Source organism: Solanum dulcamara, chromosome 6, assembly GCF_947179165.1.
Source record: "Solanum dulcamara chromosome 6, daSolDulc1.2, whole genome shotgun sequence".
NCBI classification, from domain to species: domain Eukaryota; kingdom Viridiplantae; phylum Streptophyta; class Magnoliopsida; order Solanales; family Solanaceae; genus Solanum; species Solanum dulcamara.
The window spans coordinates 13,643,404-13,668,814 of record NC_077242.1 but is presented as its reverse complement, the minus strand read 5'-3'; the positions used below and the strand labels follow the sequence as shown (position 1 = coordinate 13,668,814).

The following is a 25,411-nucleotide window of genomic DNA, read 5'->3' as shown; positions in this document are numbered from 1 at the left end:
TGAGGCTAGTCATCTCAAAGAAAGGTGGGATAATGACCAGAGTTAATCTAAGGCCCACTTTTATAGAAGAGATCAAGACCAAGCAGTTTGAGGATGTTAACTTATATGAAATTAGAGAAAAGTGTTGATGGGCAAGGCTCAAGGCTCAAGACTCAACACTTGATGCAGGTGGGGTAATCCACTTTAGAAGAAGGATTTGTGTTCTCCAGGTAGATGGACTAATTTAGAAAATCTTGTCTGAATCTCATGGTTCACGATACTTTATTCACCCTGGGTCAGTAAGATGTATCAATAATTGAAACAGTTATATTAGTGGTGGGGTATAAAGAAAGACATAGTTGAATATGTAGCTAAGTGTCAGAACTACCAATAGGTGAAATATGAGCACCAAAGACCAGCAGGTTTGCTTCAAAGAATGTCCATTCTTGAATGAAAGTGGAAGAGAATAGCCATGAACTTTGTGGTGGGACTTTCCAAGACTTTGGGGAAGTATGACTTCATTTAGGTGGTGATTGACAGGTTAAAAAAGTCAACACACTTTATCCCAGTTAGAGTGGATTACAATTCACAACAGCTGGCTAGGATTTATGTGAAAGAGATAGTAAGGTTGCACGGGGTTCCCTTTTCTATCATTTCAGACCGTGGTACGTAGTTCACTTCTAAATTTTGGGGAAATTTGCATGAAAAGTTGGGCACTAAACTCACTTTCAGCACTGCCTTCCATCCACAGACAGATGGGCAATCAGAAAGGACTATACAAGTAATGGTTTTGTTTCCCGTATGTGTTCCATATACTTATTAAATTGCTTCATGATATGCATATGTGTATATGAATAAGGAAACATGATAGATTATATATGAAATTGATCACTTGCTGGCCTGTTTTGTGATGAACCTGTTCTTGGTGATATAATGATGATTAATGAATGAAATTGTATTTGTTGGTATGTTGGGATCGGGTGTCATATTTTGACACACAAATTGGATCGAGTATCACATTCCGACATATATTTCGATCGGGTGTTACGTTTTGATAAAAACGTTGGACTGGGTGTCATATTTCGATACAACTTGAGTATTTATAGGCCCCATGAGAGAATCCTTATATGAAATTGCATAATATGGACTTGGATAAACTGTGATCTTGTTGAGTATTGGATTGGGTTATTGTGTCGAGTCTACTTGTCTATGATCATTTACTGGCTAACCGCGTGATTCTACCAGTACACTATTAATTTTGTGTACTAATACTACACTTGCTCTATCTTTATTGAGAACAGGACATATTCAGCTGGCTACGGAGAGACCTCGCCTACAGGAGTAGTTATATTGTTCGAGTCAAAGGGTGAGCTATTCTGTCACGATATCGTGGAGTCTCATCTATTCTAGTCCTTCTTTCAGGGCTTAGATGTTCAGACATTTTGTTAACTCTTAATGATTTTTTTTGGGAATTGCACTCCCCTCCTAGACTTGTTTACTTTAGAGTTCTAGTACGATGACTTTCAGTTCCTAGGATGTTTTCACTTCCGCATGTTTGGGGTTGATAACTAGATGATTTCTGAGTTTATGGGAACTCAGTAGTTATTTCTTGATTTAAACCTGCTTCCACATCTTTAAACTTTTGTATACATTGTTATTTTTTTGTTGGGCTGTTGAAAATTATTCTTCCACCAGAGGGTTAGTATGGATGTCAGTTACGACGGATCGGGGTTGTGATAATTTGAATGTGTGCCATGACGGAAGAAAGCAAGTAATGAAGAACTTATTCCACCAATTGTTAAGATATTGTCTCGCAATCTGAATATGCTTCGATTATGAATACGTCGATTACATTCGTATTGAGATCATTATATTTGGGGTTTGTTATTTGTACATTTTTTTTGGGGGAGGGGAACAGACCCTACACGAGGCTCCCACCTCTCGTGCACAGTCAGGGGTTGAGCAGCACTCCAAGCCTTAACATAAATAAAAATAATAAAAATAATAAAATACACGGAGGGGGGCATAAACCTTACCTCCGAACTTAAGATGATTCATAAGTCAGCCGACCTACTAAGATCGGCCAGCTCATCTCCATTGGTAGATGGAGAGCGATAAACCTATGAGAGGACTCCTCTCGATACAATAAAACTAAGAAAAACGTAAATGAGGGAGACTCCCCCCTTCCATGTCAATACAAGAAGAAAACCTACACTAGTCCTATTCAACTAAGCTACATTAAAACATAGCTAAATTGAAGAACAAGTATATGAAACTTCCAATTTCCATGGATCGAGATCGTTTATTTCATCTTCGCCTTCTTAATCTTTTTCATACCGAGCTTGTCCATGAGATGCGAGTGCTTCATGCAATGTCAGTGCATGGTGTTGCATATTTGGTGACATATGGATGTATTTCATTTGATGAGTCTTCAGTCGGCTAACTTTTTCAAGGTCGCTCGACTAACATCTCCAGTTATCTATTTGGGTTGTGACTTCTTGAGGTCTGTAGTTGCTACATATGCTATCATACTATAACATGTGGGATCAGTTTGATGTTGCATGATGCATATTATTGAGATTTATCTAACTGTTGCTGAATTGTGTGTTGCTTTTGGCTTGTGTTGTTGCTGATGCTGTTGAATGGTTGATGCATATGGAGCTTCTGTGTGACCTGCAGAATCAGTTGGACCACAAATAAGTACTACTGTTGTTGCTCTGGTATCTGCAAGGGACTTAGTGTTGTTGTTGTTGTGTGCTGGAAATGGTTGAAGATCTTCCAGGTCAGCTGCTGCTGCTATAGTACATGGCTTGTGCAACTGCAGCTTGTTAGAGTTTGTAGCTTCTGATGCTCCAGCAACCTGTATAAACAAACAAGCAAACACAAAGGGGAGGTCCAAGAGTAGTGGAGCTCTTGTTGGTTCCAACAGTTGCTCCAGCAGGGGTTGTTTGGTTTCCTCATCTGCTGTAGTTGCATTGTTGAGAAACAGCCATAGTGAGTGCTGCCTGTTGGAAGTTGATGGAGTTTTTACACCTGCACAAAAACAATCAAACAAGAAACAATCAACAAAACAAACAGTAGGCTTGCACCCCATTGGTTGATGGTGTTCTGCAGATTCCTGTTGGTTGTTGTTGGTGTTGTGTGATTCATCAAGGTGTTGTAGGGTGTTGGTTGTTGGTGATCTTGTTGTGGGATGCTGCATGTGTGTTGCAACCATGAATGGGCCTCCAAATGCTGGATGGTCTATTGTATGTCTGCACCTACCTGCACATCCAAGAATGAGAAGAAAGGAGAAGACCTCTACTCTATTCTTTACCTCTAGTGGTATGTTGATTATTCTATGAAAGCAATAAACTAGGGAGACTCTCCCTTTACAATATGAAATGGCTATGTTGACTAAGAAACAGTACATTGCAAAATACATATAAGAAACTATTACACAATCTGACTTAAGATATATTAATCAAGGAGGTTGTTTAATCCTTTTTAGGCTTTTCCTTTTGAAACTTGCCAGTCCTAGCTTGTCCATCTTGAAGTAACCCTTGGTTTCTTTTGGAAGCTGCTGTAAGTTGTAGAATTGTTGTGTCTGATTGAACATGTGGCTGCATTTAGATAAGGTATCTGCAGGGTGATTTGTTTCTCTGAATATGTGTATGCACTGGAAGAATTCCAGGAGATGGACCAAAGACTGCAAATTTGCAACATATTTGTAAATGCTCCAAGGTGGTTTGATATCTTGTTTCAGCCACTTGGTCAATAATTCTGAATCAACTTCCAATATCACTCTATTGTAGCCATGTTGGAGGCACCATTTGATGCCAATAGTTGCTGCCTGCACCTCTGCTTGGTTGTTAGTACCCTGTCCCAATGGAGTTGCAAAGGCATATATTAAGTTCCCATTGTGGTCTCTTAATATTCCCCCTGCTCCAATTTTCCCAGGGTTATCTAGTGCACTTCCATTAGTATTCAACTTCACTATGGAAGGTGGAGGCCTGATCCACACCACTTTGATCACTCTCATATCATGCTGGCATTGTTCTACCATAGTAACTAGCTCCTTCCAGCTCTCTGGCCACTTAATGTAGGGGTAAGCATTGTTTATCAGCATGTATAAATCCTTACCTATGGAGAATTTAACTCTAGTAACACTAGATTTCTTTCCTCCATACTTGCTTGCACATCTATTCTTCCATATATGCCAACAAACAAAGATAGGAGTGGCCTGCAACATGAGCTTATGGACATCATTATTGGGCTTGGAAGTCCACCACTTCATCAGGATGCATCTCAGGGACATGATGTCATGCAGGATCCCCCAGGAACTGGAGGATTGTTGCCAAATATGCTTGGCAAAATCTCCAGAAGCAAATATGTGCTCTATATCATCCAATCCAGGTCTGTAGCAACAAGAGCATGCTGCTGGTGCTACTCTAAACTAGACAAGTTTATTATTGGTGGGCAGCTTATATCTGAGAACTCTCCAAAGTAGAAAGGAAACTTTGAAATGAATGTTGGTGTGCCAAGTGCTGCCATCAGTTAAGGTCCTAGCTTTCTTCTCCCTGATTTGTTCCCAAGCAGATTTGCATGTGAAGCCACCATGAGAATTCAGTTTCCAGCAAGCTTGATCAGGTATGTTGTGTTTGTAGATAATATCAGTGCTAAGTATCTGCTGCACCAGCTGAGGAGGGGCATCTTTTCTGATTTTCTGCACATTCCATTCCCTATTCTCCTGGTATTCAGAGGCTGTAGTATTATTGAGCTTTGGTAGATAGCTATTATGATTAGCTAGGGTTCCTATACCCATCCAATCATCCCACCAAAAGCTGCATGTACCTGAATTGATATGCCAATTTATATGAGGCTCAATATTCATTTTATTTGCCACCATATGCTTCCACATAAGAGATTGACCTGTATTCCATTTTTTATCACTGGATGTGCTCTTTGGCAGTACTTAGCCTTTAAGAATTCTCCCCATAGTGTCTTCTTGGACCTGAAGGTCCACCACTGTTTGTATTGCAAGGCCAAGCACACATCTTGTATGTTTTTCATACCAATACCCCCTTCCTCCACAGGGTAGCTGAGTGTCTCCCAGGATGCCCAATGGTATTTTCTCTTTTCTTTGTCCCAGCCTCAGAAAAAATCTGCCATAAGCCTTGTAATTTGTTTAAGAGTAGTGACTATAGGGGTGAGAGCTGACAGCAGGTGGATTGGAAGGGATTGCAACACTGACTTAATAAGAGTAGCTCTTCCCCCATAGCTCAATATTTTGGTCTGCCATCCTCTAATCCTGGAGATCACTTTGGAGACCATACTAGTAAAGTAAATGATTCTTTGACCCCCAATATATAAGGGACATCCTAAATAGGTAATAGGGTCATGAATTAATTTGAAACCAGTGATAGAAGTTACCCTTTCAATAATAGCTGGATCAGTATTGAGAGGGATCATACATTGACTCTTTTCTTTGTTAATAAGCTGTCCTGATGTGTGTTCATATAGCTGCATAGTCTTCATGATCAGCTTGAGGGAAAAGTTGGAGGTTGAAGTGAAAATAATTACATCATCAGCAAAGCTCAGGTGATTAATTGAAGGACCCTTCTTCTCCATGTGAAAGCCTGTGTACAAATAGTGTTGATGAAGGTTGTTGAGTAGTCTTGACAGCACCTCAACATCTAAAATAAATAGGGGTGGAGACAAAGGATCTCCCTGTTTGAGGCCTCTTGTAGAATGAAAGAAACCATGCCTACCTCCATTCACAATAACTGAGTACCAGTTATTAGCCATTAACCTCCAAACCATGTCAATAAATACATCTCCAAAACCCATTCTTCTCATAACTAGACATATAAATGACCAAGACACCCTGTCATAGGCTTTGTCCATGTCTAGTTTGATAACAACATTGTCTCCAATCTTTGGTTTTTTGATGCCATGAATGATCTCTTGTGCTAACATAATATTTTCAGAAATGCTTCTTCCCTGTACAAACCCAGACTGATTTTCAGAGATTACCTGAGGGAGAATTGGGGCTAGTCTGAGGTAAAAGACTTTAGAAATCACTTTATTGGTGAAGTTGCTGAGTGATATAGGCCTGAAATCTGAAAGTTTATTAGAATGGTCTACTTTTGGGAGTAGAACCAAACAAGCATGTGTGATGAACTTAGGAATAGAATGTCCACAACAAAAGTACTTTACTAAGTTTAACAAATCTTCACTAATAATATCCCAACAAGTATGGAAGAATTTGCCATTAAATCCATCAGGACCTGCAGCAGACACATCACTAAGAGAAAATACAGCAGCTTTCAACTCCTCCTTGGTAGGCATAGCATTAAGAATTTGGTTTTGCTGAGCTGTGATGGTATTGGGTATGCATTTTAGGATATCTTCATTGATCAAATCCTCTTTTCCAGTAAAGATCTTCTCAAAGTATTCATAGGCAGCAATAGCTATGTTTTGATCACCTTGAATGGTGTTTTCTTGGTCATCAGTGATTTTATGAATAAATAATCTTCTTCTCCTTCCTCTGATGATAGCATGAAAATATTTGGAGTTGGCATCTCTATCCTTAAACCACTGAAGCTGAGTTTTTTGCTTAAGGATGGAATGCTCTGTCTTCAAATATCTAATGTACTGAGCATTCACCTGATTAAGCTTGCTCCTATTACTTTCAGAATTGTGTTGGATGATAGCCTCTTCTGCTTGTTGTACCTTATGTTCAAAATCCTTGACAGCTTCATATATGTCTCCATACTGTTGTCTTGACCAAGTGCTAAGAGTGTTTGCCACCCTCTTAAGTTTCATATGGAATATTCTCATTGGATTACCTTCAATAGATTCTTCCCAGCAGGCTCTAACAGTGTCCAAAAAGGACTCATTCTCCACCCAGCAATTAAGGAACTTGAAGTATTTTATAGGATTACTGTGAGTCTCCTTGCATTCAAGTAAAAGAGGACAGTGGTCTGAACCTATAGAAGCAAGATGAGTCATGGTAGTCATAGGCATTATCTCTAACCACCTATCATTCACCATGGCCCTGTCCAACCTCTTCTATATTCTAGCTTCCATGTCCCTGTTGTTGCACCATGTAAAATTCTGCCCATAGAAGCCCAAATCAGTGAGACCACATGCTTCAATTACACTTATGAACTCAAAACTTTTGTTCATATTGTATGGTTGCCCTCCTAGTTTTTCTTCAACATCTGTGATCACATTAAAGTCTCCAATAGTGCACCATGGTTTGTTTGTGTTAGCATACTGCAGCATCTTATCCCAGAGGCTCCTTCTCATGTAATCCTTACACTTGGCATAAACAAAGGTAATAATATGGGAATTAGGATTAGCCACATGTTTGATTTCACAAGTAACCTGTTGTTCATCTTGATCTATAACAGAGCAGTCCACATCCTGATTCCAAAACAACCAAATCTTGTTATTGGGATTATGGATGGCACTGTCCATTCTCAATTGATTTCTGTAATGGTTGAGCTGTGATTGATTTGCAAATGGTTCCAAAATTGTTAACATGGATCGGTTGTGATAATCCTTGAGTTTTTGAAGTCTGTCTAAGGTGCCTTGAGTATTAATACTCCTTGCATTCCAGCAAATTGTACTAATCATCAAAGTTTGTGGGATTTAGACCTTGTGTTGATGTTGCTTTTGAAAGCAACATTATCAGAACTGGTGATGGTACTTTTCTTATTCTTCTTCTTTATTTGTTTACTTGCTGAAGATGGATCATTTTCCTCATTGACCTGCTGCTTTTCCTTCTGCAACAAAACTTCCATAGTGGTTCTAAAGGCTTTTATTTGATCTTCCAGGTTTGTTTCCTCCCTTTGGTCAGGATCATCCTCATCTTCAGAATGAGTGACCCTGTACTCATCAGTTAAATCCTCTGAGATGTCTCCTTTTCTAAGTGCATACTTCTCATTAGATGTATCTTGAATTTGTAGAGGGGTCACATGTATGCCTGCTTGTTCTGGCACAAGAACATAGTTCACACTTGGTTGTCCAGATTTCATGTCCTGAACAAATTTCTTTTTAATAGCATCCCTCTTCTTTTTACTCAAAGATAGAGTACTTTTATTGTTCAGAAGCTGAGCTACTGCACCCTGGTTTTGTTCACTGCTCTTTGGAGATTTAGCATCTTCCTTATCAGTCACATTAATCTGAAGTATGTCCTCAGAAATCTGTTGAACATCCTCTTGTTGAACCTACCTGTTGGACCTTATGGATGCTGAAAAAGTGGTTGCAGGGGCTGTAGAGTCTCTCCTATGGTCTACTAATAGATGTTCCCTCCCCCTGGGTTCCCCTTCATGCAGATTAGTGAGTTTCTCCTGTATTCCCCCAACCTCACCTCCACAGACTTCTTCAGCCACAACAGCAAAATTATTTAAGACATTAAAAGTATTGGGGGAGCCATGGTGGTGTGGGAGCATTGAGTCAATGCCTGGGATGGCATTGTTGCATTCCACATTAAGCAAATCAGTATTAGGATCAGATATGGTAGTATCTGCAGGTTTGCTTGCTTTCTTCACATGTAGTACCTGCTGCATGGGATTATGGGGACTGGGATTCACTATTGTATGGGGATGGGGGGGTTGGCTCTGGACTCCAGAGTCAACATTACAAGTTTGGATATTACAAGTATTAGAGTTAGAGTTAATAATCATACCTGCCTGCTGCTGATTTCTTACTTGATGGTTGTTGTTCGTCTTGTGTTGGAGAGGTACAGAACTTTCCCCTTGTAGCATGAGGCTTTATGTTTTATTCTTTTGTATTTGTTGTTGGTGGTGTTGTCCATCTTTCTTACCTTTCCTTTTTTGAGTTTGCCACTCTGCATGTTCTTGATTTCTCTGTTCAGCTTCAGCCCTGTTAGTGTTTTGTTGTTCCTTAATGTGTTGGTCTTCTTGGTGCTGTGTTTCCTTGTGTTGATCAGTAGCATGTTGCTGAGCCTTTCTCTTATCAGTGATGTTCTTGTCGGTGTTCTTGACCTCTTCATCTTGATCATTCTTTTTCTTATTATCTTCATCTCTTTTTTTAACATTACAAACATGTATGGTGTGCCCTTGATGCTTACAGTAAGGACAGTAGTCTGGCACTCCCTCATATTGAATGGATTGCCACCTGCCATCTCCATTTTCATCTTCATCAAAGCCCATCCAAATGTGCTGGGGTCTTTGTTTGGTTAGATCAATTTGAATTTTGACTTTGGCTACACTACCTCTTGTTTTCTTGTAAGTTGTCAAGTCCAAGAATAATGCCTTTCCAATTGGAGATAGTAAAGGGGTTACCACTTTAAGCCTATAGCAGTGCCATGGCAGTTCAGGTAAGATAGCCCATATAGGAACCAGAGGTGTTTCTTCTTCAGGCTTGAAGGTGGGAGTCCATAGTTGGAGTCTCATAAGCTGCCCATTTATATACATTTTTCCTTTGGACCATACAGTAGAGTGGTCATACTCATTGTCCAAGTCTATGTAAAGATGTTTAGAGTTAAAATGTGTAAGTTTCACTCCTCCTCTGAGTTCTGTTTGAAGGATGAATTCCTTTCTAATGATTTCCATTTTGGGCATGGTGTTGGTGAATTTACCTACTAATGTATACTTACAGTCAGTGGCTAGGTTTACCATGAAATCTTCTTTTGTAAAAACCACAGCAGGATATCCCCGTTTTGTAGTAATTTTAGGAGGGGTAATATCAATATCATCATTTTTCCTTGCCTCTTGGGCTCTCAATTTAGTAGCTAAAGTGTGAGGGATGACAGGGTTAGGAGGGGTGGTTATATTAGTATTAGGAGGCTTATTTTGAGAGACACTCAGGTTAGGATTTATGTGGCTAGGCTTGTTTCTAGTGATAGCAGTAGCTGGGTTATTGGAGTTATGCCTTTCAAAGTTATTTGACACTCTCATAGGATTACTATTAGGGATATAAGGTCTTTGTACTGGTTGCAGATTCACATTGTGTCCCTCACTCAACTGTGTAGGTTGTTTTTGCACATTTCCAATGGAAGTATTCCCCTTTGCATTGTGTTTATCCACAAGACCAACATATTGAACTGGAGGAGCCACTGTAGGACTACTGTTGCATTGCTGATCAGCACCTCCTTTTGGGACATGATCATGATCCTCAATGCATTCCAATGTGTGCACTTTACCCCTTTTCTGCTGGTGTTGGTCATGAACCAACACACCATCCACTGTTTCAGCTTGAACATACATGTTACAGTGTTCTTCAGCTTGAAGAGTGTCTCGACGACATTTTGAATTTGAGCTTTTTGGCACTGATTCGAGGCACCCTTGATAGCTTGGAAGTTGTATAACACGTTGATGAACCTTTTGACATTGGTCGCCAGTCAATTGGATCGCCGGAGCTCCGGCACCACCACAGTCGTCTTGACGACTTTTTGAATTTGAGCAATTTGGGGAAGATTCGAAGTTCCCTACCTGGATAGGATGATGCGCACCCCCATTGTGGTTCTTTTGGGGTTGATGTTGTGCCAGAAAATTCGTCGGAGCTCCGGTGAGAAATGTACTGTCAGTGTTCTTGGAGATATTCGAAGCTTTTGGTGAGGAACTGAGATGGCGCTCATGGGTGGGAAGATGCACAGCATCTTGTTGAAAATATTGGCATTCATCTTGTTCGATTTGGGTCACTGGAGCTCCGGCGCCGCCATCACTATGTTCGCCGGCAATGGTTCCTCTGTCAAAACTTATACCCAAAGATTCATCTTGGCATGGAGAGACAACCCCTGCTACTGCGCCATCACGAACGAAGCCGGAATCTGCTCGAATTTGAAGGAGCAGTTCCTGTGTGTGTGCAGCGATGCTTGAAGAAATCATCTGCTGAGTGTTGGGCATATATTCGAGAGAGTTCACCTGGTGGGGTGTATTTGTATCATTGAAACGCCCCGTTTTGCATTGGTTTCCACCTGAAAATGTTGCCTGAGCTCCGGCAACCTCGCCGGTAACATCGTCCCCGACGATTTCATCGTCCATTTGGGTTGAAATTTTGGTGGTAGGAGCGCCATGAGGTGGGGAACAAACCCCAGGGGGTCCTCCGTCTCGATTGTCGCCGGAACCCCTTCGAATATGAAGGCGCAACTCCGGCGACTCTGCGATGTTTCTCTCAGGAGTCTCCTGTTCAGTGCTCTCAAATGGTGCGGTGGTTTGATCCAATTTTTGGACTGTATGTAGTCCAAACGATAAGGAATCATCTACCACAGCTCTTGATACTCGAATCAAACCATGTTTCTGAAAATTGATGATCTTGTGTGCAATTCTCGGCTCCTCTTCAGAGACAGTGATTGCATCAGTATTTTGTTGACCCATCGATTGTTGTTGATTCAAACCAGCTTCACTTGAAATTGTAGTGTTATTTTGCAGATTCAGAGTGTCATTAGTCGGATGAAGGGGTGATGTTTGATGATCTATATTCGGTGGCCAAGGGAGCTTCACCGGCGGCGGTGAAGCCATTCAGAACTGACCGGAGATGATGAACAGTATGAGGATGCGGTGAATTTTCGGATTTTGTTGTTTGTACATATAATTTTATTATTCATCTATACGTGAAAAATAATTAATATTTATTGTTTTTAAATTAAGATTCTTTAATATTAAGCTTCTTAAGCTCGTACGACTCCTATAAAAAACAAATCTCGATTTGCGTATTGGAATGAATGAGATACTTTACCATCCCAATTTTGATACTTCTACACAACCACATTTGCTTTGAAATTTAACGAGCGAGCCCGAATTGACCCCTTATTTTGATAAATCAAAAAACATCAAATTCTACCCACCATTATGTGCGATAGGGCTGCGTTGGGTCATCCAACTTTAAAAAAAATAAATTTACATTTTTATATTTTTTTACAAGACAATATTATATAGTATGCAAATATATTAGGTCATTTGGTGATTGAGGCAGAAGATTCAAGAGATTATATAGGCGGATGATAAGGAGGAGTGTATTCACTCTACGCATTCAAAATATTATTGACTCTACTTATCATCTGGATTCATAAAGAGGCGCAACAAGATTGAGATTGTTGCATTACATTATAGTGGTCTTCCATACTTTTACTTTAATCTTGCTCATTTTAATGTTGCATGGCTTTTTATGAATGAGATTTGGAGGAAAGTGAAGAAGATTGAGGAAGTTTTTGTTGGATAGATTGGGGTTGAATTTAAAAGTTTTTGTTGAAGTTGGCAGAGAAGAGACATATGTTAACATTGAAAGCAAATATAACTTTTAATAAAAATAAACGTTAAGCTAATATTTAAACAAGTAGATAAACATTAAACGAAATCAATTGCTAAACACTACACTAAAACAAAAGCAAAAATATAACTAATAAATAAGCAAAGAAGTATATACTTTTGTCTGTACGTACATGCATATCTACTTCAATTCATATTGTGAAGTTCATTGTATTCATCCTATATATGCCTATAAGATTTGAAAAATATGGGTATTAGCGTCCATCACAGTTACAACTTGAGAATCTTATCCCACTCACTCTGGTACAGTCAGCTATATTATACCGGCGGTTATTATTTCAGACTTACATTCACTCAGTCTGGTACAAAGTCAGCTACCAATGCATTCCCCATACCTCCTTCATATTGTAAGCTTTTCTCATAGAAAACCCTTACACGAAAGTTCAATACTAATTCCTCCAATACTCATACAAATCGAAAGCTCCATTAATCCTCACACACACGTCGTACTACTAATAACATGAACATGAAAGGGAATGAATTCATGTGCTTCGTATATAGTTTTGTCAAAAGGCTGGGGGTGGAAGGAAATAAAGGTACCGTCTCCCCCTTTACATTTGCTCAGTGTTAGTATTACACTAGAAAAATAATATTTGGTATTAATAATAATACTTGCTCATGTTTTAATTATACTATTACACTAGCGTTAAAATTTGGTATATGTATCAAAAGAGTTTTATCTATCTGTTATTATTTCTTAATTATATATTAAAATCAGCATATCCTAGATGTGATCCATCCACTTAACTGCCAGTCATAAGCAATATGACAGGGATGAAATAATGTCCATCGTACTTTGGGGATTGGGGCAAAAAAGATGGCAAGTTTAAATAATCATAGATTAGCAGTAGGTTCTGTAAAGATAACTGAATAAAAAATGAAAAAAATTACCAAATTACACACCTTATATTCCTATATTTTTAATTATTCTTTACCATTTGTAAAAATTTCAAAAATTCCTCTTTTGATACATACGAATGACGCTGATACATCGCGATTTGATACATAAGTCATTTTCATGATACATAAGTCATTTTCATGATACATCGCTAGTTGATACAAACCAAACACACAATGTATCAGTAAAACATAAGTTTTACTGCTATTTTTGTTGTGTTCATGATATATTATGTGTTATAAGCTAATTCATAAGTTTTATTGATATTACAATGTTTGATTTGTATCAACTAGCGATGTATCATGAAAATCACTTATGTATCAAATCGCGATGTATCAACGTCGTTCGTATGTATCAGAAATATATTTAAAAAAAGAAGGAAAATTCAAATAATTATCAAAAAAATTGAAATAAATTATAATTGAGCTTTTTCACTATAAAATTTAAGTAATCATCCCTAAAAAATAAGCATAGCCTACGTACTCATAAAAAGAAGAAAGTAAGGACATATGAATCATTTGTAAGATACAAAGGAGAAATAAATTAGCAATAGTTTATTGTGCATATGTATTCTTGGTGTCCGCACTATAAGAAAGTAAAGATACAACAACATTTATTTAGTGACTTTTGAAATAAATATTAATATTTTTTGTTTTCAATATTTATGAAAACATGTTATAAAAATAATGACATTTGATAAAAATATCTTTAAAACATCAATATTTGGTTTCAAATATCATAGAAGCAACGACATTTGGAATAAAATATCGTTAAAACAACGATAATTGATACAAATTTTAAAAATATTATGACATTTATTTATCATATTGTTAGTCTCTAATTAATGACATTCACAAATGGATAAGACATTTCACCATCCCTGTTTTGATAGTTCTACACATGTTAGGTAATAACTTATATTTTCAATGTTAATCTTAGTAACATGTGCTTTAAAATTTAATAGCGAGCCCGAATTGACCCTTTATTTTTAAGAATAAAAAAAATCAAATTCTACCCACCATTATGTTGGATGCAGGCTGTGCGAGCCATTCAACTTTTTAAAAAACCTATATATATATTATTATAAACGAACAAGGAAAGGACATTGAGGCTGGTACTAGTTGTTGGTCTAGTGAAGGGTATGATTTACTGTGTACGTGGGTGTATTGGTCGAAGGGAAGGGTGTATTATTGATTGTATTATTGTGATGGGCTGTATTATAAACATTATATTGTTGTTGTGGTGTGGGCTAGGTCAGTTAGGTCTTTGGAATTGTAATGGGCTTGGTTAGCTGTAGAAAGAGTTGGAGGGTCTTGAAAATGAGGTAAGGAGTGACTAGAATCGTAATTAAGAAAATGATCAAATGAATTGATAATTTAGCCAAATGACATTACTTGAGATTAATGTAGAGGTAGAATCAAGATTTTTTCTTTATGATTTCTAACTTATATATTTCTTTTTATTACTTAGGTTTTGAATAATTTATTTATGCATATTGAATAATTTTTTAAATTTATAGGGCATGTGGGCCGGGCTTTGAAGGGGAATTGGGGTTAAAAAATAGTTAGCAGACCCACTGCTCGTGTATAAATAAAAAAAGGGATGGTCTCACCTATTTTTCTCATCCACTGTTAGCTTACATTCTTCTTCAAGATGAACCATATCATCCAAAACCTCGAGGAAAGGGTAATAAATTTGGGATTAAAATTTAAAAATTCAGAGAGATAAAATCACCTCTCAAGATGAAAAAATTCGTAATTTGAAAGACAAAATATGTATGGAAAAGGATTGAGAAATGGAAGCGAATCAGTTGGCGAGGAGATCTGTTACAGCTGTGAATATAAAACACAAAATTGAAATAGACATCAATGCTATCAAAAAAACCATGCCTTCAACAATAAGACTTAATTCTTTATTTTATTTTTATTTTTTATTTTTAGTTTCACGAAGGCTAATGTTTTGTTCCCTCATCTTTGCAGGATCCTAAGGGTAAACATATGATTTCTATATGTGGCTTGTTCAACATTAGTAATGCTTCAACAACAGTAAATGGTAAGGTGTTGAATGGGTTTTTTGGCAAATGCTGGATGAACATAATTGATGTTAAGTCTGTTGCAGATTTTACATTCTATTTTGATTACCGGAGAACCTCACTAAATTAATATAGATGGAATCATGAAATATTATTATTTTGTAAAAATATTATTTAATTAATAAATTAATATTTATTAATTTAAAGAGTATTTTGAGATTTAAAGAAGGTGAATTTTGATATACAAGACATGAAGACGAAATTGGAATCCAGAAGAAAAAAATATTATCTTGTTAATGAACTCACTTGTGAAAACATCATTCATGAACTTAAGGTTATGATTAATGATCTAGATTACCGTAATATAATGGACGTCAATAATCCATTGGATTATTCAGATGAGAATGATATATGTTTAGAGATCTAGAGCTCAGAAGAAATTGTGGATATCATAGGGAAAAAAATGTTGAAGATGATACAATACATTTGAAAGCAATTACACGTAAGAAAGCACTTATCGCATCTAAAACTTTTCACAATTTTTTGATGCAATTCGAACCGACAAAATCAAAACTTTTGAATGCAATAAGAAAAATTAAGTTTGATTACAAAGAAAAACCTTGCTCTCTCAAATTCTCAACAGGAAACACTCCCTGGATCAAATCATAGCCTAGTATATATATACACCTTGAAGTTCATTGAAAAAGAAGAGTCACGTGTCGCTCAAATTAGAAGTGGCTATTTTTTAAATGCTCGAAGTTGATTATATTTTAAATGACAATCCTAAAACTGGGTTTCTTCAATTTTCTTAAAATAATCTGCCAATTAGTATCAAATTTTTGCACGTATTATCTCTATTTTGGGTCTGGTTTTTAATTTTTGCTTATGTTTTTCGTTTAATGAAACATTGTAAGTCAAAGTATCTTTAACTATGACCTATTTTCGCAACACAAAAATTTAGATAACTTTTGCCTTGTCCAGCAAAAAGCAAAAACTATGTAGGAATATGTAAGTATAACTTTATGGATTCTGAAATTGAAGTTATACCTCTATTGACACCAGCTCTCTATGAACTTCTTAAGGCATAGTGTTTAGATACTGAACTTATGTCTTGAAAGACAATACTTGTGTTTTGCAATTTTTATTCTGGTTTGTAAGATATAACTTGTGCGTTGCGATTTATTTTTTTTCAATTTTGGAGATATTTTCAACCAATTTTGTTTTAGGAAAAACTACATAAAATGGACCCTTTAAACAAACTATTTACTACTTCATACCCCTTCCCTAAATAATTCTTTTATATACTCCATCTACCAAATTAATTACACCTATACCCCTTTAATTATTTTTAACTTCGCGCGCTGACGTCAGCGTCCATCCTACATGATACCGATAGGGTATCATATACCGATGGAATATCACAAAGAATTAAGCTCAGTTCTATATGATACCAATATGGTATCAACATATCGACGGAGCATCACAAAAAATATATTTACTAATTAGTTTAATAAATAAGATTGTGATTTTAATAATTTTCTCTTAATTGTTTTATTTTTATTTCTTAAAAAAAGACCTCAATCCTATATGATACCGATAAGGTATCAATATATTGTTATGGTATCATTGGAGATTTTAAAAGTGTCTCATTAAGGATTTTCAATATCATTATAATATACGAATATATTGTGGTAGTATCATTCATGTAATATAGAATGACTTAGGAAAACTTTTATGCTATCATATGATATATACTATGATGGTATCATTCAACATTTGTATGAAACGTTAATGATATCATGTCAGTATATGATGGTTTTTATGGAGATGTAGCTGAAAGATTGAAGTAGACATCAATGATACCATGAAAGTATATAGATATACTGTGGTGGTATCATTAAGGACTGAAGCAGCCTCACTGATACCATGTCAGTATATTGATACTGCAAAGGTATCTTGCTGCGAATCTCATGCCTTGGGGGTTATAAATTGTAAAAAAATATTTATTTGTAATTATTTTGCCTTTATGGGACATGAACTTAGTTTTGCTTTTTTTTTTATTACTTAAAGTGCTAAGACTATCAATTTAAGGCGCAAAAATCAAAGACAACCCCAAAATAGGGCATTCATGCGAATAACCCGGTTAATATTAGGCCAAAAATCTCGCCCAAATATGGACTGGTTATACATGTTTGGAGTATAAATATCTCTACTTTCTAAAATTTCTTATCCACAAGAAGCAAACAAATAAATAGTACTAAATGTGATAATTAAAGAAATGAAGTTGACAGCTATGTATCCGGTCATTTATTCTTATAAGTTACGTAGGAGAAACGTAATAATGTGTTGGAAAGTGCTTACTTGGGAATTACCATAGGCCATAGCCTTATCCACTCTCCTATTTTTTTATCCTTTTCTTATTAGTATTTATTAATTACTAAAATCCACTCCTCAATCAAATGAAGCAAATGGACAATGGAAAATTTGAAGAAAGACCAATAATTTTGGGTATGAAAGGCCATCCAGGCACTGGAAAGACCACACTTGCACAATCCATAGCTAAAACCCTCAAATGCCCTCTTATAGACAAAGATCACTTCAAAGATTGCACAAAACCACTTCAACAAGTCACTAAAGCCACAAAACTCCTCAATGACCTATCATACGAAGCCATGTGGCGAGTCGCCTCCGCTCAGCTAGAATTAGGGTTGAGCATCGTGATCGACTCGCCACTCTCTCGTCGAGCTCACCTCGATCGGATCCTTGAGCTGGCGGCTCGTAGTGGGGCTCGGGTTGTTATAGTGGAGTGCAAGCCGAGAGATGAGGCCGAGTGGCGTAGGCGGCTCGAGCGGAGGAGTGAAGTGGAACATGGCTCAAGCTGGCACAAGCCGTCTACGTGGCAAGAGATGGAGAAATTGTTGGAAGGGTATGAAGGGTGTTGGGATTATGATGTTGGGGAGGAGGTTCCAAGACTCGTTGTGGACACAACATGTGCTAATGGAGTTGAAGAAGTGGTCTCAAATGTGTTAGAGTTTGTTTCTAATGAATGTGGTGCAAAAAAGAATCAATGCTACACTAATTAAGAAATTAGGGTTGGTTTGATAGATTGTATATAATGTAGTACTCAATAAAGTGTATTAGTATTGTTTGGATTAGCTATTCATAGAGTAGCAATGTTGGAACTGTTTTCTATTTACTGTTTGGTTTGGTGTGTTTTAAGAATAGTTTTGTCTTTACTCATGTCTATCATATTATATTCTATAATATTGAATAGAGTGTATAATTAATAGATGTATTCATTAGATTCTCTAATACATCCTACCAAAGGACCCCTACGATATAACTTGTGAATTCACGTGTGTCCAATAATTTTTGTTTAGATATTATGTATATGTATTAAGAAATTCACTAGATATTTATACGATGAACTCAATAACATGTTGATTGATCTTATTTTGATGGATTTTAGATGAAAGACTGATTAGATCTCAGTAACATGTTTTTAGACCATTTCATTTTGCGTACACACATTTGTTACTGTAAAAATATACATTTTTACCTAAAATATTATGAGATTACTGGGCAGAGACAGTGTTTAAACAGAGGAGAGAGAAAATCTAACTCTTGATAATTTAATCTAGAGTAGGTGAAAATTAATGTTCGATTTATTTTGGTACTTTATTGTGTATGTTCAATAAGATCAAATGTTGATAATTGAACAAATCGTTTTATGTATAGTGTAAATCAACTATGAATATCAATGTGCAAGGGCAGAGACATAGTTTATTGTATAAGTTCAACATAACTTAATAGCTTTAGAGTTTAGACCAAACACTTTATATGTGTGGGGAGATTCACTAAATACGTACTATATATAATAAGTTGCAAACCCATTTATACTATAGGATTAGGAGTTTGATCCCAAATAAGGGATCGCTAGAATCCATAAACTTTCAAATTCTAAATTCACCTCTATCAAAACACGTTCGATCAAAAGATCATTTTCTATATATATCACCATAAACTAACAATCATCATTCAAAACCATTCCTGTACCTACTTTTATTCCTCTTTCCCCTATATATAGTTACCCCCACAATCAATCCACTCTTTGTACTTTTCTACATGATGATTTGTCTCAATTATACTTGTCCAAAAGAAAGATTACTATTGTATATGGAGCTCAAACATGTTAAGCTCATGACTTTAGCTATATAAAGGACCTACTTTTTCCTAATCTTGTGACTGACATTAGTCTTTGGAGAAGATGAAGAGGAGGAAGACGTAGAGAAGCCCGCCCAATACTTTTCAGCCTTGTCTTTGTTGAATGCCTTCATAACTTCATTCTTTAGTTCTGTGTATCGCATCTTCTTTGATCTTTGTTCCTCAGGGGTGCCACTTTCTAACATCAACGAATCTAGTGTGTCATCCTCCAGTATTATTAATCTATCTAAAACTTCGGAGCAGTTCGGGAAAAAACGTCGACCTGTGTCCACTGCCATTTTAAAAACACAATATTTAGAAAGACTATTCATGTAAAAACACTTATCCTACTTATTATGGGGAAGTGGAAAGCCTGGATGACATTCATGTACAACGTCCAGCTTATGTTTTGCCATTGTTGAAGCCAAAATATATGGAGAAAGGGATACAAGTTATATCTAGCAACTATAATACTGTTTCTGCGATCTCCTAGAGGCAGAAATGACTTGAAAGTTTCAATAATCAATTAAGTAAGAAACTGACGAATAAAATATGTATTGAAAAAGTGTATCAAGCCTAGTAGGACCAAAAGGAAGATTTATGTGAATTATAAACATGCAAGATATGTTCCATCACTCAATCATTATAATTTGCAATTTCAAAAGTTCAAATATCTCCTTTAGGAACGCTGGCTCCTCCTTCGTTTAAATACTGAATCAAGAAGACAGAGAGTTACTATCACCTGTTTTCAGCAGTGCGACCAGCCGCTCTTGGAGTCTTTTCACTTGCTCAGATGGTAATTCGTTCAAGTCAACCCTCGGATTTCTGCATAAGCCATTTGTTGCTGAAAGGCCAGTAAACTCTGAGGTTGAGTCAGCATGTGCTATTTCCATAGCTAGCGTGGCTTCCTGAGGAAATAACATTCGAGCCAATGCCACTGCGAGAAAAGCCAAATTAGGAGCTAAATTCAAATAACATAAGTCGAGGAGAAGAGAAAGATACAGAGCCTAAGACCAAATAGACTTCTAACATTTTTATTACCCCATAATTATAAAACATGAGTATTATTCTGACTGATAAAACATTAGTCTACCGACAACTTCAACAACAAAGCTTATTAGTCTTTCTTATTCCATAGTTTTGGCTTCTTCAGTGCAACTCTACTGACCACACTTGCCCATCTGTCAGTCATAATGAGCACCGAGAAGAATTTCCCTAGCATCTGTGATGGGTTTGCTTCTGCTTCAGTTTAAAACTGTAGTATAAGCAGAAAAAACCTGTAATAGCTTCTTATTTTTCCTTCCTACCAATACCTCTTACACAAAGAAGACAGAAAACACAGAATTAAGTGCAGGGAATGTAGTTCTTCAATTTGCTGTTATATGGGACTACAGGTAGCATCATCACAAACTAAGTTCAAGCATCACATCAAGCACATTTTTAAAGATCATTATCTACAACTATTGTTTCAGTGAATTCTGTTTGATCTTGGACAAACAGACACAAAATAGTTTGTTTCCCAGGAAAATGGGGTAGCTGTGCAACACAAATGCAATTTCAACAACTTACCTAGAAACTCCATCTGAAATCTTAGCGTCTGATGCAAAATTTAGTGGCAATCAGAGCACACAGGAATGCATAAGCATCTATATATTTGCTTAATATAAACAACAATACCAAGCGTGTGATTTAAATTAAATTGGATAGGTTTTGATAAGTATAAGAAATGCTGATTACTGGATCACTAAGACAGTTCACTTCAACATAACTTTACAAAGTTACCTCTATTTTCAAATAAAAGCAACCTCATGAGTAACTCATCAGCCAACACCAATGATGAAGAAGACATGCTCCCAATCATAGGATTCCTAATCATCTCTCTCTCCAAAACATCAATGCATATGCGGTCTTTATTAGTTGCCTTTCCTTGCTCCGTTGGTTCATTGTAATCCTTTAGCCGAGTCAATCTACGGCATATGGATAGTGCTGTCAGTCCATCGCGTGTAGTATCCAAGACGGATGCTCCTTTTGCAAGTAGTCCCATTATTATTGATGGCTCCTTTCGCCTAGCCGCAACATGAAGGACATTATATCCTCTGGAGTTCTGAAGGTTGACATCAGCGCCTAAACCCAGCTCAAGTACCTCATTCACAACCTTGGGGTTGCAATAGGCAGCTGCATAATGAAGAGCACAAGCATCGTTTAAAGTGACGTTTGACTCTTCCAGGAGTAGCGTTAGCAATTCAATGTCATCAGACTCCAGAGCCTTCAAAATCCTCCTAATTCTCTTTTCACTCAAGGAGTCCACTTCTATTGAATCCTGTTCAGTCCCTTGCCGAAACTTGAGGCGCCTTGCTTTTATGTCAGTCAAAACTTCATGAGGAAGTTCTTTCTCAAGAGTAGCATTGTCTAGATCAGATCGAGCCATTCTCTGGATGCAGTGCTCAAGAAGTTGATTAGATTTGCAGTGAAAGGCAACTAAAAGTATAGGAATTATATCCTCTGGAGTAGCCTTGTCAACAAAGTTGACGAGATAGCGCTGCACTCAAACAGAACATTAATCAGAACTCTTCAGATATAAAAAACAATGTAACTACAAAGTTAGAAGCATTAAAATTCTCATGGAAAGCTTGTGTCATTTCCTATCTAGTACAAATGTCACTATAAATTCAATAGCAAGTCCTTTACTGTATAATCAAGAAATATACATAGAACTAAAATAGCTCAGGACCGTAGTAAGCTGTTGAGACTCATTTTCATGGAAAAAGCAATAAAATCATACAACTCGTACTAGCTGTCACATCCCACTTATCGATCGGACCCTAACTCATGCAGAATGTTAATCTTAAGTCTCAAACTGTACATATGGCAGACAGAGTTTATCTGCAACAGGATTCATTGATCAGCAATTTAGTAAATGTACATCACTTAAACTTGATGAATGCTATATTTCCTAGAGTTATTTCCTAAAATCGGACAAAAATAGCAATAGTTTGAGCTTTTTGATGGTAAAATTACTTCCACTCTGTCAAATTTAAGAACTAATGTGGGACTACTTGTCCCCTTAAGGCCATCATCCAGATTGAGATAGAAATCTGCATATTGAGGTCCAAAGCAGCTATAACTGACTGCGGGGCATAGTAGGTAGGACAAGAGGCAAATTCAAGCTTTGAACTTTTTTTTTAAATGAAGGATTTGAACTTTATGGGTTCGAGTTTAGAATTCTACTATAGCTCAATTGATTTATCGGGTTAGAAATCTATTATTTGTACTTATTTAGTTGATTTTTTAACAATTATACAGGGTTTGAACCAATATATTGGGTTGGGATGACTACATAACTTACATACTAAATCTGCCCCTAAGTAGGAGTTCATGTCTTTAGACAGTTCAGAAATTTGAATTCACTCCATAAATTCTCTTGTTGGATAGCTGATTAATGAAATAAAATGTGATCAATTATAATATGTTACGACAGAAACGATGACTCCTAAATGATGAAGATTTTTGTCTATATGCTGATATACTAGGAAAAATGGAAATATTTTCTGGACATCAGCATTTTCAAGAGAAATCCTTATATACATATCTGAAAAGATTGTGTCTAAATCAAGCATCTGATTTATATTTGGTATGCTTCGTGTTGTTGAAGAAACCGTATCACAAGGATAGTTCTATGATTAGTCCAAGAAAGAGAGTCAAATGCATATATAGAACTTAACCAGCATAGCAAACACTGACCTCTACGACCATAACGAGTTCTTTTATCTGAAAAGTGGACGAAGCATACATGAGTTCCACTGCATAATTGATGGCAGGGCGGCAAGCATCATGAGCACAAGCATTATCAACACAACTCGAAACTTCTGAAGGAGCCGACTTAATCTTTCCAGTATATAAATAATTCAGGAAGACCATGAATACTTCATAGCTAATTGAGGCAACACACACCAAATCCTTCAGCAAATATTTAGGCTTCACATCTTTCAAGGAATTCTCATTCTCCCCCTTAAACTTTTCATGAAAAAACTGACTTCGTGCAGCCAATATACAGCGATTAACGCCAACACTAATCCCCTCAACGACTATTTCTGCATCACTGTAGTCATATTCAGGATTAAGCAAGAGTTTCTCAAGACTACCACATAAATTACTCAAATGATCAACACTTGGTCCTGGTTCCTGGAGACTACTGCACCCATTTGATACATTAGAAGAAGCAGCAAAACTCGGGGATGATGAAAGCTCGTGGCTACTCTCCATTATGGTAATTTAACTAGCAAGAATTCATTCCTGAGAGAACAAGAAATCACTAATAAGCTCAGCATGATCAAATATTTAATGATTTCAGACTCCAAATCCTAGCATCAAGAAAATGAATCCACCAAAAAAATTAGTTTTCTATTTCCATCTTATCATCCAAAGTGAAGTTTTAAGACAGAAATGAAACATATCATTAGCTCAGAACAGCCAAAACACAAATGGACTTCAAGGGTAGGCTAAAAATCAACTTTTCTTGATTCCCAAAACCTACACCTTCTTCTTAACAACACCAAAAATCAATCTTTAAGCTACCCAATTCCCAAACAGAGCAAATACATCAATGAATAAGTCAACAATGGTAAAGTCAATAAGTCAACGCTAGCCCAAAATCTCAGAAAACATGCTTGAACTGAACAGTGAGAAATGAGAGAATTGGAAATATCACTCCTTTTTTTTTCAACCCCTTCTTAAGAGCATCAAGATGCTATCTTTAAGCTACCCATTTCCCCAAACCAGGCAAATACCTCAAGAGAAAACATAAAAGTCTTCAAGAATCTGAAAAAGCTGAGCACTAAAGTCAACAGGTCAACGTTGCATCATCTTGGCCCAAAATCTCACACCCTGCAAGCCAAAAAAAGAACATAATAGCCCTCACTGCTGGTGAAATCCCATAATTTTGGCATAAACATGAACAGCAAAAAAAACAAAAAAAACAAAAAAAAAAAAAAAAAAAACAAACAAAGAATGTGATTGTGCTTACCCCAAATTTGTATTGTGAAAGAAAGTTGTTAAATCTCTTGTTTGACCCAAAAACTAGTCAAGAAGTGATTGCTTGCAGTGACAGAATGAAGTGAGTAATGATTTTGAGTTGGAAAAAAAAAAGGTGAAAACTATAAAAAGAGAGTAAAATGAAAAAGAATATTGCATTGCAACATATATATGAAAAGAGGAATACTAGTAGTGAATAATGATACTGAGTTGTGCAGGGTGCATGTATCAAGTTATTAATACTTTAATAAATATATGTCTACTGTATATATCCTTTTTTTTTCCGCCTAGTATTGAGAGGCTTCATTAGAATGTTGACTAAATTCGAATCGCCCACTATAAAGTTCATTCGGGGTGGTGCTTCCAACATAATTTTTTTTATATTCGAAGCTCAAATTCAAAATTTATAATTAAGAGTGAAACGATTTCACCATTACACCACAACCTATATTCATTACAGTATATATCATCACTTTGATTTATAACACCTTAATTTTGTTAAATTAAGATGGTTTTTTTTAATTCATAAGGTGTGGTCTATTTTGGCTTTAATTTTCGAGGCCATTGGGTGGGGAATAAGGGATTAGTACGACGAAAGGCAAAGTTTGATGTGATTGGCGGGCCCAAGCCGTGTTCGTGGGGGCGGGACGGTAGGGGTATAAAAGGTACTTCATATACACGAATATGAGTTAAATTGGTTATAATGTTATATAATATTTTATATTGCTCTGCGTGTGTGTGATGTATATATTTTCTGCAAGTAGACATAAAGTATAATTTTCCCTATTATTTTTTTATTAGTTCGATCGAAAAATAATATTCTACATTTGAAAATAATTATATATTTATTTTTAATGATTTTTTAATAATTAATTAGTATTATAATAAAGTCGAAGAAATTGGTGCATTCAAAAAATACAAAAGCGAAGTTAAAACACAACTTATTAAAAATATCAAAATGATAAGAAGTGATAAGAGTGGTTAATA

The 25,411-nt window shown here is 36.5% G+C and overlaps 1 protein-coding gene across 1 annotated transcript; it reads right to left on the bottom strand.

Annotated features, from left to right (window-relative positions):
* Positions 1 to 19,097: 19,097 nt before the first annotated feature.
* On the bottom strand, positions 19,098 to 24,608 carry LOC129892155 (BTB/POZ domain and ankyrin repeat-containing protein NPR1-like). The gene is made up of 6 exons (XM_055967708.1): positions 24,417 to 24,608; positions 24,181 to 24,277; positions 23,135 to 23,686; positions 21,176 to 21,932; positions 20,136 to 20,330; positions 19,098 to 19,685 (listed from the first exon to the last, which is right to left on the bottom strand). Exons 3-6 carry the CDS (start codon positions 23,654 to 23,656, stop codon positions 19,414 to 19,416), a joined length of 1,746 nt encoding a protein of 581 aa, XP_055823683.1. The 5' UTR covers positions 23,657 to 23,686; positions 24,181 to 24,277; positions 24,417 to 24,608; the 3' UTR covers positions 19,098 to 19,413.
* Positions 24,609 to 25,411: the final 803 nt, after the last annotated feature.

Coding starts and splice junctions, on each gene's coding strand:
- LOC129892155 (XM_055967708.1), bottom strand. CDS start 23,656: ATGGAGAGTAGCCACGAGCTTTCATCATCCCCGAGTTTTGCTGCTTCT. Junction 20,331..21,175: donor GCTTTTATTTGAAAATAGAG/GTAACTTTGTAA, acceptor CTTTTCTCGCAG/TGGCATTGGCTCGAATGTTA. Junction 19,686..20,135: donor GGTCGCACTGCTGAAAACAG/GTGATAGTAACT, acceptor TTAAAATGGCAG/TGGACACAGGTCGACGTTTT.